This window comes from Protopterus annectens, chromosome 14.part0 (genome assembly GCF_019279795.1).
Source record: "Protopterus annectens isolate FY-2018-M chromosome 14.part0, PAN1.0, whole genome shotgun sequence".
In the NCBI taxonomy this organism is placed as follows: Eukaryota; Metazoa; Chordata; order Ceratodontiformes; family Protopteridae; genus Protopterus; species Protopterus annectens.
In genome coordinates this window covers 932,558,029-932,573,826 of record NC_056748.1, presented here as the reverse complement: position 1 = coordinate 932,573,826, position 15,798 = coordinate 932,558,029, and the positions used below count along the sequence as shown (strand labels likewise).

The following is a 15,798-nucleotide window of genomic DNA, read 5'->3' as shown; positions in this document are numbered from 1 at the left end:
CTTTTTTTCCCAGTAAGCAGTGTCCTCTAAACTCCTTAGTGTTGTTCCGTGCCTTGCCTTGCCTTCTGGGCCATTACGGATTTGGCAGAACAGAGACCTCTTGTATCTGTACAAATCTAACAGGTCAGCCAACCCTAGTACCAGAGATCCAAATCTGCTTTAAAAAGTAAGCAAACTGCAATGGAAAGGCAGGTTTGTCATACTTCTCCTACCCCCTTCTCTGGAGCAAACTTTCACTCCAGGTTTTGCAGTCTGACACCATTTCTATCTTTAAAAAGGAATTGGGGCAGTTGGATATGCATGACTGGCCTATAACTCCTTGAAAAAGGAGGTAAGGTTTAAGGGGTGAGTACCGGTAATTGTCCACCTAGCCCAGTCGGCTTGTCTGGTTCAATGAACTCTGTCACAGAAAATACAAGTGTGACAGATTACCTGTCTGTTTTATTGCTTTATCATGGACTTCTTTTGGGCACAGTACTGGTGGGTACTTATGTATGCTCAACAGTAGGTAGTACAACTTAACCTTTTAATTTGTATCAGTCCAGCAAACTAGTATATTATGATAATTTACAAGTGAATTGATGACTGTGATTTAGTTAACTCGTAGTGTATGGGTACATTAATAGTATACCACTAGAGCATTTAGTGCACTTGGAGACTGATTTGCACAATCACAGCAGTGGTGATTTATATGTTTGCAAAAATGATTCACCAAGTCATACTGAAAGCCTTAATCGTACTGAAAGTGATTTATACATCCTGTCCATTCTATCCAATATGACTTTGAATCATCAAGCTGCTTTAGGATCTGTCCCAGCAAAACTGGTGCTGCAGGTGTCCATAATGCACTTGGTTCAGAAGCTTCTATAGATGTTGTTTGCCACCTCGGCATTCAGAAATGGCCGCTATTCCTCACTAAAGTTAAGTGCTCTACCTCTCTTTTATAGTTGATATTGCCACTTTTTCTGCTATATTTGATAGCTTTTGGCCAGATTTCTCTAATCTGCAACTTTGAGTCCCTTGTAGCTTTTTTGTTGTATTTTCTAATTTATCTCAGCATGCTTTGTCTTTGTTTAAAAAAAAGTATTGATAGCTAGGACTAAGTGGTATTATTTTTTCTCTAATTGTAGAGCCCATGTAAGTGTTAACAGTTTCCTCATACATTCTTGGATTTAAATTCTAGTTGTAAATAGCTGTTTTTGTGCAGTGTTCTAATTTTTGGCTTTCCATTTCTTATTTTTACCTGTGTTGTGTTATGGACACTGCCAAGGACCGTGAGAAAAGCTTCAAGAAGTGCCTTCAGTGCAGGTGTAAGATTCCCTCTCAGGATTCACATGATCTGTGAATGGTTTGTCTGGGATAGAACAACTGAAAACCAATTGCTCCATCTGCAAGGCTTTTAGTCAGGAATAACAAGTTGGCCATAAAGAGCTTGCTGCCTTGGGATCCAGAGGCAGAAGAGCATACAAAGAGTAGAGATGGCTCAGGAAAAGAGAATGAAAGGTCGAGGGGAAAAGATGGGGATCTGGATATGAAAAAAGATAGAGGAATCCTCCACTGCAATACTGTCTAAAGAGCTAATTGTCAGAGAATATAAATCTCTCCAGCTTATAGTTTGGAGCATCACTTCCAAGAGGAATCTTTCAAGATTACTTTCTCGCCTACAGTCTTGGTCATCCACCAGGTTCTTCAGTGCCCCAGATTTGGATCATATAATGAGGGCTTTCATCAAGATACAGATTTCAGTTGGTACCCTCCCTTCCCCCCTGCACTTCGAGAGTGGAACTGGTTAGTCCCTCATTCTCTTTGTTGGCTCCTTCCCCAAATGTACTCTCAGACCAGGTTGTATCTCAGCCAACTAACCACCAAGAACCTGCGTGTTTAGCACTGCATGCATCCCTGTCTTTGACTTTTGAGACCTTTTGGAGTTGAGGGGATGTAAGGATCTCCTCCTTAACATTGACACTTAAATGCCATCATGGGACACATCTCATGGTTCCATTTTGGTGTCAGACATCAGCCTTTGAGGCTACACTGCCATCCCACTTCTTGGGTCAATCTTCACTGTTCATTTCAGGGATTTCTTTGTTGAAGCCACCTCTTTACTCTACAGAGAGGATAGTGCCGGCCCTTGATGGGGGGGGGGGTCCTCGTATGAGGCTAATTTGGGCTTGGCCTTTGAGATTATGAGGAGGATCATAGCCTGTCCTCTCAGAGCTACAGTACAGGTTCAGTTGGTGTTTGCCTCTTCCTCCAATACCCTTCCATCTCTGTTTTGACTTTGTTATACATTCCAGGAGCAGAGTAGAACTGATATATTCTCAAATTAAAAAAAAGTTACACGGATGCAGAACTAGTCCTCTAAATCAGATTCACCACAGCTTGAAATTCTGTTTTAAGAGGAAATGTAAGAGGATGAGTCTGTCACTTCAGATGCTGACTTGGGAGGATTGAGCTCGGGAGGATTGAGAAGGATCCCACAGTCCCTTCGGGGGGGGGGTGGTATCTGCTTCATTGAGGCCTTTGAATTCATGTGCCAGAGGGAAATTGACCCACATATCCACACTGTTAGAATAAGCAGGTCCTTTTTGAGGTTTACAGTTTGGTCTCCTCTAAATCTTTGATTCCTCCAGTAGACCACCACATTGATGTAGCCACTAGAAGGGCATGGAAGAAGCCCAGTTCTCCTTAAAGCATACCAAGCAATCCCAACTGTTATAACAGTAGTTTGACAGATCAGTAAAGAGGGAGGACTCAAATCTACACCCTAAGCCAAGAAGCTGTGAGAGTATGGCAATGCTTTGCATCATTTCTTGACAACAATGCACATTCCCAGGAAGACAGACCATCTCACCAACAACCTTAGCAGATCTGTTCTCTTTCCTAATGAGTGGTCTCTCAGTCCACAAGTGGCACTTCAAATTGTTTGCCACTGGGGTTGTCTTTGATACAGTCTTTTCATATCTCCAATGAACACAGAGTGCAGTAATTATGTTGTCCTAATTCCCCCAAAGGCGCAGTCCAAGGGAGATTCTGTGGTTGGACAGTGGTCACTTGGTCGTCTTTATGCCCCCCTTCCTCAGAGGTCCATGTTTCTCCAGAAAGTAGTCAGATGGAAAGCCATGATGAGCCTTATTGCTGCATACTGGCCTAGGAAAATCTGGTTCCCCATTCTCGGGACTCGTGTCAAGGAGCCCTTCTGACTTGCAGATACCAAAGAGAATCTTCTTTCCCACCCAGATTTTGTCAACCTCAGTCTAACTGCATCGTTTCTAGATTTCTGATAATTGCCAGAGACTCCTTGTCTCAAGAGGGAGTTCCTATTTTTTCCACATCGAAGATGGCTTCTATTCATAAGGTTTACAAGAGCAAATGGTCAGATTTTGTTGCATGAGCAAATGCTCAAGTGATAAATTCCTTCAGTATGTCCATTCGTCAGGTGCTTCTCTTCTTTCTCAACTCTTTGTATTTGGGTCCCAGCTGTTCAGCTTGCACCAAGGCTTTGATTCCCATTTGTTAGCCTTTCGTAAGTCTTGCAAGGCCTTTCTTAGGAGTGCATTCCTGCTTTGCCCATCACTGAGGGACCCTAATCTCAACATGGGAATCTCAATTTTGTGTTGGAAGTCCTAACAAATGCCTCTTATAAGCCACCATGTACCACTTTTTCAAAGCTAGGAATTTTAAAGATCTTATTCTTTGCGGTGGTAACATCAGTCAGGAGACTGAGTTACATGCACTGCCATCTTCTACACCTTATTTAGGTTTTCAAAATGACTTTTTTTTTTTTTTTTTTTTTTTTTTATGCATCAGTCCTTTATTTCCTTCAAAGTCGAAATTCAAATCTAACGTAAACCAACCCATAACTGCCAGTGTTCCTTCCCAAGTACTCCAACAGGGGAGAATATTTGCTTCACACCTTGGACATGCACAGACAGTTAACAATTCTGTCTTCATAAAGCCAAGCCCATCATAAAGAACCCCCAATTGTTCATGTCCTTTCCTCCCATAAATTGGGTTTGAAAATCTCCCAAGATTTCTTTATCCAGATAAATTTCAGATTTTGAAAGCCTCATCTATGCTTCCAGCAATCATCCTTTTACTACTTGGGTCAAAAACGCCTTATTTCACTTGGTACGTGGCCACATCTACTGCCTTCTTCAGGAACTCCTTCTGTGAATTAATTTTTGTAGCTGCTTTATGGACTTAAGCACCACTGCTAAATATTATAAAATGGACATCATTTTCTAGCTCTAGAGCATCTGTAGGGACCACTTTTCTCAAAAAGGTCTCTTACTAGAATACCACCCAAGAGATCAGTAGCCAGGGATTCTGACCTACAAGTGTGATTGGATGGATGGTATGAATAGGCTACAGTAGTTGTGTACTTGCCATAACTGGATCTTTACTTCCTCATCTGTCCAATGTAGTATCCCTCTCACCTGCCCCCCTTCCTGTATCTAGTTCTGAAGGCCTTGGGGGCCCATTTCCTATAGAGGGACATAGTAGGAGTCTTGGTACTCTAGGTCAACAAACTCAATCTGTGGAAGCTTCGTGAGCGGGTACATTATAGGAGGGAACATTTTAAAGAAGCTTTAGGCTGGAGCACAAGTTTTGTCATGTCTGATTCAACAAGCAGCTGGTGGAAGTGGATGAAAGAATCCAGCGTTATGCTAAGTACGTAATTGCGATTTACAGTTACTGAGAAATATTATTTTGAATGGATGACCAAATGACAAAAAGTTCATTACCAATTCAAGTATGCAGTAAAAGTTATGAGTCGCAAGGACTGATCAAGTCTGGCAGGGTGACTTTTCCTACTTGCCTATGTGAAGTCGTTTAGAAAAAAGATGTGGAGCACAGTTAGGAATTTTCGAGTGCAGAGTGTGCATTGCCCAGGTATTTACAAAGATATTGAATTAATGGTAAACAACTGTCAGATCTGTAATATGTAGCTCAAAAGCACATACTAAGATGTCACAATTCCTCCTGAGTCCAGATTGTCCATAGTATAAAGTTGTTTTAGATTGGCTTCACTTTTCAAAATCATCATTAACTTGTGTTTTATGTTTCTTGAGTCTTTTGAACTCCCAAGATGCCTCATCTCAGCTTGTTACTGCTCTGAAGTCATGTTAGGAACTCCATGGTGAGAAAATAAAGTATGTATCACCCTAAATTACCTGAAGTAAGTGAGCCAAGAGTTCATTTAATTTCCTCAACACTGTGATTTCCAACACATTACATCCTCACCAAGGTATTCTCAATTAAATTTGCAAGCAGAGAGATGTAGTTGGACTCTAAAGAGTTTATAAGATAATGTGTTGTCAACTCAAAGCAGGACTGTCATCTTGTATTTTCTGAGTACAGAAACATGCTGCTTTAACCCATATGACTTTTTCACCTTATAAGTTATTGATCGGCAGGACAAGGAGTACAAAGGTGTCACCTTCTTACATGGTCCCAGTGCCATTGCAGGAGAAAGACCTGACTGTAGCCGAGATGGCTTGTGTTTGATTAGTGGCCTGGGTATCCGAGCGATTGAGCAGGGGAAAATTAGCTTGAATGGCCAGTCTGCTCTGATTAGTGGTTACATTTGATTAAGGAGTGAATATGAGTACGTGTGCCTGCAGAGGCAGCATTTGTAAGGATGAAGTCAAGAATGTTGTTACCTCTGGTCATGCCTCACAACTGTCCAGAATGTCACTAGGAGAGTTTGCCGCCTACGGCTAGTGATGGCTGGGTATATCACCTGCCTTTAATTTACAGGTTAGATTATATTGTCAGTGCCGGGCGTTCCTCTGAAGAAGCTGGGAAAGGGGGGAAACGTGTATAGGAGCATGTATGTTTCTTCCTCTTAACAGGAAATATTTCCAAGTCAACAAGCCAGCTGCAGGAGGGATGGGTAGGCTGATGCTTGTTGCCCAAAATTAACACACTCTCTATCACCTGACTTCTGCCATAGAGTAGTATGGCTAGGCTTCACAGGCAGGAGTGAATGGGTAATGGGGCTCATGCCTTGCTCCCAGAGGATCGAATGGGCTGATTGGGTGCAAGTATAGGAGCCATTGGGCAGATCTTATTAGGTAGGTGAGTTGGGAAGAAAAAAAAGAGATGACCAGCATTTTCAGTGATTTCTTCGGCAAGAACAAAAGCCACATGTCCAAACATGTTGGAAAACTGTCCAGCAAAAATTGTTCTACTACAGATCAGCCAGCTCATTAGTATTACTGAGACCATGAGAGGTCATAGAAACTGCAAGTGAAGTCAGTGCAGTAGCATTGTATACCTTGTCAGATACCAACCTGAAGGTGTACCCTGTGCTTCATTAGCTGCTCCAGTGGTGTAGAGAAAGCCCTGACTACAGCCCAGGCAACTGATGGTGTGCCCATCGGTGGTGGTGGTGGGGGTTCATTGTTCACCCTAAGGGGAGGAATGTCCCATACAGGGGAGTTGTCCAAGTCAGTAAGCACAGAGGAGAGGATAGGGAAAGTGGGTAGGGTACAAAAGACCCCCCCGACTGATGGCCAAGTGCACAGGATGCCATTATGATCCATGACTGGCTCCAAGCATACCAGAGTAAGTCCGGGGGTAGGTGATCTACTGGTAGATTACGTGTGTACATGGGCTCTGGGGAGCCAAGTCAGTTTAAATGATGTGTGGAACCAGAAAAATTTTGTTAAAAAAATACTCTCCGTATCTAGGAAGGCAAGACTTGTCAGGCAAGGAGTGAACTTGTTGGTAAACATCTATTTGTCATTGTTGGTCTTAAAGGAGGTAGGGTGTTTTTCTGTTTAACATGTCACTCAAAGGTAGAATGACCACTGGATAATGACTCTGTCATAGGTAGGTACTAGGCTATTGGCACTAGGGCCTATATAAGCCTAGCCAAAAAGGAACCCTGGCTTTTGCCACCCAAGAAAATTATTTTCCTGTGCCCCTGTCAAGCAGAGCCACAGAAGTGATCCCCCAGGGTGAATTTCCTATTTCCCATCCAGTCATCAAGATTTTTCTTGAAGAGTGCTAATGAGGAGCTCTGTTTGACATAGATAGGTAGTCCGTTCCAGAGTATGGGAAGTCTCTGGGACAGGAATCTATCCCTCCAGCATGTTCTGTTTATTGTGGTGACAAGGTTTAGGTCCCTACAGCGTGTAGCTCGGAGAGATTGGGAGCATGTCCAACAGCTCTAAGTTTGACATAGCTTTGTATGTTGGGCAGAGATCGCCTCTGAGTAGGCGATATGCGACTGAGTAAAGCTGGAGTTTTTTGAGACTGTCTGCATAGGGCATCTGTTTTAGGCCAGTAGTCCTCTTTGTGAGGTATTTCTGTGGCCTTTCCAGTTGTTGTAGATGTCTTGTGAGGTACAGTGTTGTACTCTATAATGGGTCTAATGAGTGATTAGTAGAGGGGAACAATGACCTCTTTTTTTCTGGATGAGAAACCTTTTGTGATGAAGTGTGCCACGTAAAAGGATTTCCTGACCATTGTGGCGATGTGATTATCAAAGGAGAGACTACTGTCCACCTGTGTCCCAAGGTCACTTATCGCACTTTGTGTTAAGTAGACTACCACCTATGTGGTAGTTCATGGGTACAGAGTTTTTTTACCAAAGAGGATGTCAATGCACTTTTTTGGCATTGACCTTCAGGTCATGGCTTTGACACCAGGCATCTGTCTCAGGGCGGCCCTTTTGTAGGATGTCCACATCGTTAGGAGTTTCGATTTATCGCTCCTAGTTTGCAGTCATCTGCAAACTTCGTTAGCCAAAGACCTTCTGTGTTAGCCTGTACTTCAGAGAAGTAGATACCAAACAAGAGAGGACCCAGGACTGAACCCTGTGGTACTCTACTTCTCACTGGTCTGAAGTCTGATTTGGAGCCCGCTACTTTCACAGTGCAGGTTCTGTCCGTGAGCCAGTTGGCAACGCATCTTGTGACATAGGGACTTATACCTAGTTTAGTGAGTTTCATCTATAATTCCAGAGTGGGGGTTGGTGTCAAAAGCCTTGGCGAGATCTAGATAGGCTGTGTGAACCACCTTACCCTCATCTGGCTTTGGTGACTGCTTCAAAGAAGTCGATCAGGTTTAGGAGACATGATCTGCCTTTTACAAACCCCGAACTGGGTGGGGTCCAGAGTTTGGAGATTACCAGTGTCTTTGTTTATGAGTTCCATGATGATGCGTTCCATGGCCTTGCAGACCAGGCTTGTCAGGCTAATGGGGTGGTAGCTCTGGTTCGTCATGGTTCCCCCTTTGTGGAGTGGGATAACCGTCGCATTGCGCCATTCAGTGGGCATAAAGCCTGAGGTGAGGCTATAATTGAACATGGTACTTAGGTGGGGTGCCAGTTCGTTCTGTAGTTTGTGTAGAACGCAGCCTGGGATATTGTCAGGTCCCATGGATGCTATGTTATTGGCTTTGGAGAGTGTGTTTTTTACCTGTGCAGCTGTGATTACAGGAACTTTGCATTCTTCCGGTATACAGATGGGCCCTCAGGGGTGAGAGGGGGGTAAAGTATCTGCCAGGATGTTGGCAATATCAGTTGGTTCTGTATATTTAGTGCCATTGTGCTGTAACTCAGAGCAGATCTGAGTGTTGCCATTGAGATTCTGGACATAGCCATAGAATGCTTTGTTGTTGTCTTTAGAGTCGGTGGCAGTTTTTATTTTTGTAACTGGCTCTGGAGGATTTTATGAGGGATCTCTGCTTCTTAGTGAGGCTGACCAGGGAGTTCCTCCAATCATGGGATTTTACTTTTTTTTTTTTTTTTGGCAACAGTTTCTTTCTTCTCTTGTAGAGTTTGTTTATGGCAGAGGACCATCAGATTGGCTTCCTTTTTTTTTTTTTTTTTTTTTTTTTTTTTGGAAGATAGCATCTTGGTTCTGTTAGGGATAGCACTATCCATGCACTTGTGTAAGTGCTTAGAGTGCATTTGTATAGGATTCAGCAGTCGTACCTCTATTGTCCATCTGCATGGGTGTCATGAAGTTTGCCACTTCTGTCTTAAGAAGTATGAAGTTGGCTTTGGAGAAGTTTTTTACGGTGATATCCCTAATGGGGGGAGGGGGCAGGATGTGTATGTGTAGGGTGATTAGCTTGTGGTCGGATCTGACCAATGAGGAATTGACCTTTGGTGTGGAACACCGGTCGCCCATGTTGGTAATGACCAGGTCTAGGATATTGCTGCCCCTGGTGGGGGGGGGGGGTGAATAAGTTCATCCAAGGCGTTGGAATTTATGAATTCCAGAAAACATTGAGCAAAAGAGTTGGCATATGATTAGTTTTCCCAGTTAATGGTGGGGTAGTTGAAATCCCCAGTTATTAGGGTGTCTCTTGACTTGTTTTTATTTATACATTGGTGTAGGTTCTGATCCTTGGTTTGATGTTGGTGTATCCGTTTGCACTGTGAAGATGTAAGAGATCCACGGGGGGGGGGGGGGTCTTTGAAGGCAAAGAATGTATGGCATAAATCTCCATTCAGGTGTCTTTAAGAGACTTGTGCGACTGAGCAGCAGGGTGGGATGGACATTCATTGATGACTTTACCTAAGTATACATATAGGGTGTCTAGTTTGTCTTAGTAGGTAACAGATTTAGGAAGATAATTTTTATCATCAAAAACCTTTGTGGCCTTTTTAACTGTTTGATATATGTGGGTGGCTACGTGCCAAAAAGGACATTGCCCAAAACAAATTGCTCTAATTAGGGCAGAGTACAGAGGGGCATCCTTTGGCATAGATGAGATAGCTTTGGAAATCAGTAGCACTAGATGGAAGCCTTTCCTAATAACTGTTGCAACATGGTGGTCATAGGTGAAATAATTATTTTTTGAAGTGCTTAGATCCCTGACTGCACTGCCTGTATGGGGTGGGGTACTGCCTGTTCTGTAAATTTATAGATGAGGATTGCTGTTCTACTTGTTTTTGCAATTGGTTGTAGGTCTGGTTGTTTTAGATTTTTAATGTTGTTTATGAAGTCTGATGTAAAACACTCCATTGCTTTACACCTGTGATTTCCAGAGCTTTATGGTGGGGCTCCCGTTGTGTGGGGCTGCACTACAGCTGTTTTTCAAATCTCTGGGATATACCTTGTGGCTAGGCTTAAGTTTAAACAATTGCATATTGCAGTAAGAGCATGTCTGGCATTGTTGGACAGCCACGTTAATATTCTAGGTCCATGGAAGTGTTTTTTTCTTTATATAGCTTTAAATAGAGTCAGGACATGTTCCCTTGTAATTTTAAGAAGCGAGTGGGACTTGGAAATTTGCAAACCTTAATGCATGCTTCCGAAATAAAGTTAGAACTAAATCTGTGTGCATGTATGTTAGCTGTGTGTATAGGGCCAGAGCAGGGTAATGCCTTTTTGGATTAGCTCCTCACATTGTGAGGTAATGAGGTGTTTCTTCTCATTTTCCTAATGTAGCTAAGGAAGGATCTGTAAGAAGGATAGTAAGCGTTCACAATCCAAATGACATATTCCATGCAGCGAGAAGCAGTTCTCCGAATGTACATTACACACAGGTTCTGCACTTTGCAGATTAGAAATTGGCTACTTATTGGGAGGAATAGGAAGCCCCCATCCAAAGCAGGAGTATTCTCATCACAGAGTGCTGAAATTACTGTTTACCACTTGAAAAACGGTGTAAGCCAGGAAATGTTGGAGAATTTGCAAACTTGAGATTGTTCCGTTGTGTGGGCCACACATAATTTATGATAGAGACTGTATTCCAGCTCGTCCTTCAGTTGCTAATACAAATGGTAGCAAAATTCCTAATGATTCAGTTCCTGGATGTGTCAATCCAGCCTGCCATGACTGCTGCATCATTTCATACTGACTGTTCAGGTTTTGTAGAATGGTTAAAAAAAAAAAAAAAGAAAGAAATCCAGATGAATGTGTTGCTTGCTGTGATGGCAAAGACTGAACAAAAGCATTGTGTCTATTTTCAAGTGCTTGCTCAGTTTGCAAAATGATAATGTCTTATGTTGATGCTTGCAATATGTAGTGTAGTCTATAGCGGGGATCTCCTACTCTGAGGACCACGAGGGCCATGCTGCAGCCAAAAGTTCAAAGCAGTACTGATCAGCATTAAAAAGTTTGATCACTGAACTTTAGATTGTGGAGCACAACTACTTGAGATATAGCAGTCTTGGAGTTAGACACACACTTATTCTGCTTATGCATACTATATGCCATTTTTGTGCGTTATTGCCTTTTTCATCTTTTTGATGTAGAATGAGGGCTGTCACAGTTTTGTGGTCATACTTGAATGTCAGTTGGTGTTGCCGTAAGCTTATGTCACTGAGTACCGAGACTACATGTCAGTACAAGAAAACGTGAGTAGTAGTTTGGTAATGTCAGATCATTAACTAATAAACAGTGCAAGAAAACGCCACTTCCAGTTGCAATTACATAATGGTTTTAGGTTCTAAAAGTAAAATGTTTTTATAATTTTGTGTATTATATGTTTAACCACTTTGAGAGAAAAAAATAAAAATGTGGATTTTGATGGGAACTGAATTTAAACATTTGCATTACGGAAGCAGTGAAATTATTAGCAGTCAGATCTAATATGTTATTGTAAGGAAAGTTAAATAAATAATGCCACAATAAAGTATTTCATCTTGCTATGTCATTAATAGCCACTTCTGACCAAGCTCAAGCGGTGATCCATTTTTTATTGTCTTTATGATGAAAGCGTGTACTGTTGTCACTGCCCATCATGTTTGCCTGTCGTCATTTATTAAAGTGTGTGAGTGTGTGAGTGTGTGAGTGTAATAAATGGAGAATGGGAATTACTGAGAGTTTTCCAATTACCTATTTTATCCTAATCGGAGTAAAGCAGGCATTTGAAAAAACTGTACATGAATGAAATGGCTATGAGGTTTAGTTTTTCACTGAGTTTGAGGTTGGAGTAGGACTTTTAACATTAGTCTACTAGTCTTATTCAAATCTTGGTCACTCGCAGAGTAGTTATCCATACAGTGGCAACATATTTCCCTGGGCCATAAACTACATTCTTCGGGGATGCATCTAGCTTGCAAGTTCAAAATGCTTGGTCCTTAACCTAGTGTATGAGTTTGCCGTGGGTGCATGTAATCCAGGCATGTGGGTGCTTGCCCCTCCGTACTATTTGCAGATGGTATTGAATCTTCCAAAAGTCTTAACAACACAAAGTGCACTTCATCTGACAAGCATTATTTTGATGACTTTATTTAGCTTGCGTTGGAAACTGAGCTGACCAGTCTGTATTTTCCTTCTTGCTTTTCTCTTTGTGTTTGCAGAATTTGTCTTTTATCTGCACAAGGTCAGCCATTTACACTGATGTAGCCCCTCGTAATCATGAAGTTGGTACAACAAGAGATTAAGGACAGGCATTTAGTGATGGCATGTTGTATTCAGGCACAAATTCATATTCTAATTTTTCTTCCTCAATGATTACTCTGCCACTTTCCATCCTGTTGTCCATGAGTAGAATCTGTTTTAATGCTTCCAGTCTCATGCCTTGTATAAACATTTTTCTCTTGTAAGGCAGCATTCTGTCTTGTGGAATTAAATGTTTGTTTTTCTTTTTCACAGGGGTGGTGCTCTGTTGCATAGCCCAAGCCAACCTGGATATCATGTCATGCTACCATTTATCACCAGTTTTAGATCTGTGCAGGTCAGCATTTGTTTTTTATTTATGTTAAATTTCCGTGTGTTAAATTAATCAGTGATGATGATGCTGAAATTTATTTCTGGATGAGATGTCTTAGCTAAAAATGTTTCTTTTTCTCCTTCCTTTTGCAGTATTTGTAATGAGGCAAGACTGAATGCTTCAACTTTTTGTTGTGGAAACCATATTTTTTTATTTTATTTTGCTTTTGTTTGCTAGGATAGTCTGACTAGACAGTGTCTCTTTTCAGTTGAAGCCCAGTGAGTAAAGCTCCAAATTAAATTTAATTTACAATATTTATTTGTTTGTTTGTTTATTTATTGACATTTGTTAACCGGGTTAGTCCAACTGAGCCAGGAGCCCATTTTCGGTGGAGACCGGAGAAAAGCTGCAGAAGTAATACAAGTAATTTATGATATTTAGAGAATATTAAAGTAGTGTCACAGAAATATAATAAAAGTCAAAAATGTGTGTACTGTAAGTACTGTGGAAGTGTAGAGAGATTGGTAACAGAATGAAGTTTATTAATGTTAAACAGGAGGGGGCCCAGAATTGATCCTTGGGGAACTCCAGTATTAACCGGTCTCCATCCAAATGAAGAGTGTTGAAGACTGTGAGAAGAGACCAGAGTAAGTTCAGGATAGTGAGAAGAGACCAGAGTAAGTTCAGGATAGTGAGAAGAGACCAGAGTAAGTTCAGGATAGTAGGAAAGCCAAGTCTCTCACCAGAGGAGAGTGATGAGTTAGAACAAGTAGGAACTTTGAAGAGGTCAGATGGTGAAATAGTAAAGTGAGATGGTGAGATTGATTGTGGGTAAGAGACTGTATCGGTGTTAGGAGTATAGGGGAGCGTAGGTGAAGGGGAGTGATAGTAGAGTGGTGAACGGTAAGAGGTTGTTAGACAGAGGAAGAAGAGAAAGGTGGTGAAGAGAGAGAGGGTGGCCATGTAACTGGAGAGTAGGTAGGGAGAGGGAAGAGTGGTAGATTAGTCAAGAATGCAGTGACTAAGAGTAGTGAAAGCAGAGAGGGTGTGACTAGAAATGAAAGAGTTAGTGAGGAGGGGAAGGGGGAGTATTGAGAATGTAAGGGAGGAGAGAGAGGTCGGAGTGGTTATAGGAGTGAAGCAGGTGTTTGAGAGGGTGATTGGTCAGATAGGAGGAAGAGGTGTGGATTGGTTGGATAGGAGGAAGAGGTGTGGAGTGTAAGAGTATCTATGTAAAGAAAGTGGTGGTGGGTGGGAATGGGGAGTGGGGTAGAGGAGTGGAGAGAAACCGAGTGGAGCATGCAGAGCCAGGAGCAGAAGATCCATATGCTTTTAAAAAGAAAAAAAATATCGGTGGGGCTTGCACTTAGGTTTATCAGTGAGAACAATGTTTAGAGTGGAGAGACTAGGTGAGTAACGACAGATGTTGATAATATATGAAGTGAATCCTTGGTTTAGAAAAGAGAGGAGACGGGCAGTAAAGTCTTTGCCTTTAGCACATTTTCCTAAAGTGAGTTAGGTGCCAGAGTGATACAGAGACTAGGGAGAGAGAGATGCATACTCAGTGGGGGTGGAAGAAAGGTGGTAGTGATTGGGGGGGGGGGGCTGGTGAGCCAAGAAATATGTGTGCACGCCACAGCCTAGATTAATTTGCAAAAGAAAAAAGAAGACAAAAATGCTTTTAACACTAGGTAAGGAAGAAGCAATTGGGACAAGTACATAAAGCTTGTGGTGTTTTTCTTTTGGTTTTTGTTGGTTTCCTCCCATCCTTGGCTAGACGGCAATCCTTGCATCAATTTCAGGGTCAATAGATAGAATGTCAGCTAGGTATATTCGGGGGGGGGGGGATTAAGGTCACTTTTCCGTGTAGTTGACTACTGTAAAATAAAAAAAAGATGTAATGAAAATAAAATAGTGAACTTTGCATGGTACAAAAAATATATTAAATCTCTAGAAGAGAGAGCAATTAAAGGAGGGGTAGTGAATATTGGGGGCAAGCAGAAAAGAGTGAAATAGAAGGCAAAGGACCGATTGTGTGAGAGAGAGAAGAGAAGAAAACAGAGAGTGAATGTTGCAGGCTGGAGGGTGAGAAAGAGAAAAGGAAGAAAGCTTGGAGAGAAAGCTTGGAGAGAGGACAAGTTTGCAGGGAGCAGTAGAAAGGAAGACTAGTGAGGCTTGAGCAGCTAGAAAGGAGAGTAGTTCTAGTTTAGTTCAGTTTAGTTTCATTTACAACACACATATATGGAGAAAGGGGCCTTTAAGTAGGCACTGGGAGGGAGAATAAAATACAGTATGATAAAGTATAATGCAAACATAATATACATTTTCTCCATTTAAAGGGACACTTTATATTAAAACAGAGCTTAATATTGTATAACAGTAAAATGTCAGAGTTAAAACAAACAAGACATTGTGTAACTAAACATCATGTAGTAAAGTTGGGAATAGCAACAGTTATACTGAGCTATACCAGGCAGAGAAATGATGAAAAGTGGCTTAGTGAGATCAGCTCTACCTAGAATGATAGTGCAGTAGAAGGATAGACTTTGGGGTAAAGGTTTGTTCCCATGTAAGGAGAAGTGAGTAAGTTTGCCAGAGATAAAGGAAGAAAAGTTTGATAGAAATTGTGGATATGCAAGTCAAAGAATGGATGGACTTCAAGATAACAGAAAAAAAATGGAACATTAGCTTAGAGTTGAGCTGGAAGTGTTTCAGGTGTACTGGTTTATCACCTGTCAGTTAAAAAAAAAAAAAAAAAAAAAAGAGAGGCTTTAGTGAGAGACTAGGTCTTAAAAATGTAGCTGATGTACATAAGATAGGGATGGAGGTATTAAAGAGAGGAACAAATAGTAAACTTAAATCACAGCAGCAGCAAATATTGCAGAGCTGCTGTGAAATTGTTTTGGATTTACCATTGTTTTCTGCTTACACAGTCTACTTCCATTTTCAGGTGATCAGAACTTGAAGGTAGTGTCTAAGAGGACTCTGATGCATCTTGCAAATAAAAAGCAGTTTTGAAGTGGAAAGCTAGCAACAGTGTTACAAGGGGAAGAGAGGATTAGAAGTAGAGCAGTGGGATAATAGTGTGATGCCATACAACCCTTAGCTGTACATTTTCGTTATCAGTTGGGGAATAAAGTCTACAGGATGTCTCTCTCTCTCTCTCTCTCT

General features: G+C 41.6%; 1 protein-coding gene across 2 annotated transcripts in view; it reads left to right on the top strand.

Annotated features, from left to right (window-relative positions):
• ERLIN1 (ER lipid raft associated 1) overlaps positions 1 to 15,798 on the top strand; it is a 610,419-nt gene that overhangs the window by 30,603 nt on the left and 564,018 nt on the right. For both annotated transcript variants that reach the window (XM_044056735.1, XM_044056736.1), the window contains exon 3: positions 12,570 to 12,651. In XM_044056735.1, the coding sequence (XP_043912670.1) occupies positions 12,570 to 12,651 (82 nt within the window). The remainder of the gene's footprint in view (positions 1 to 12,569; positions 12,652 to 15,798) is intronic.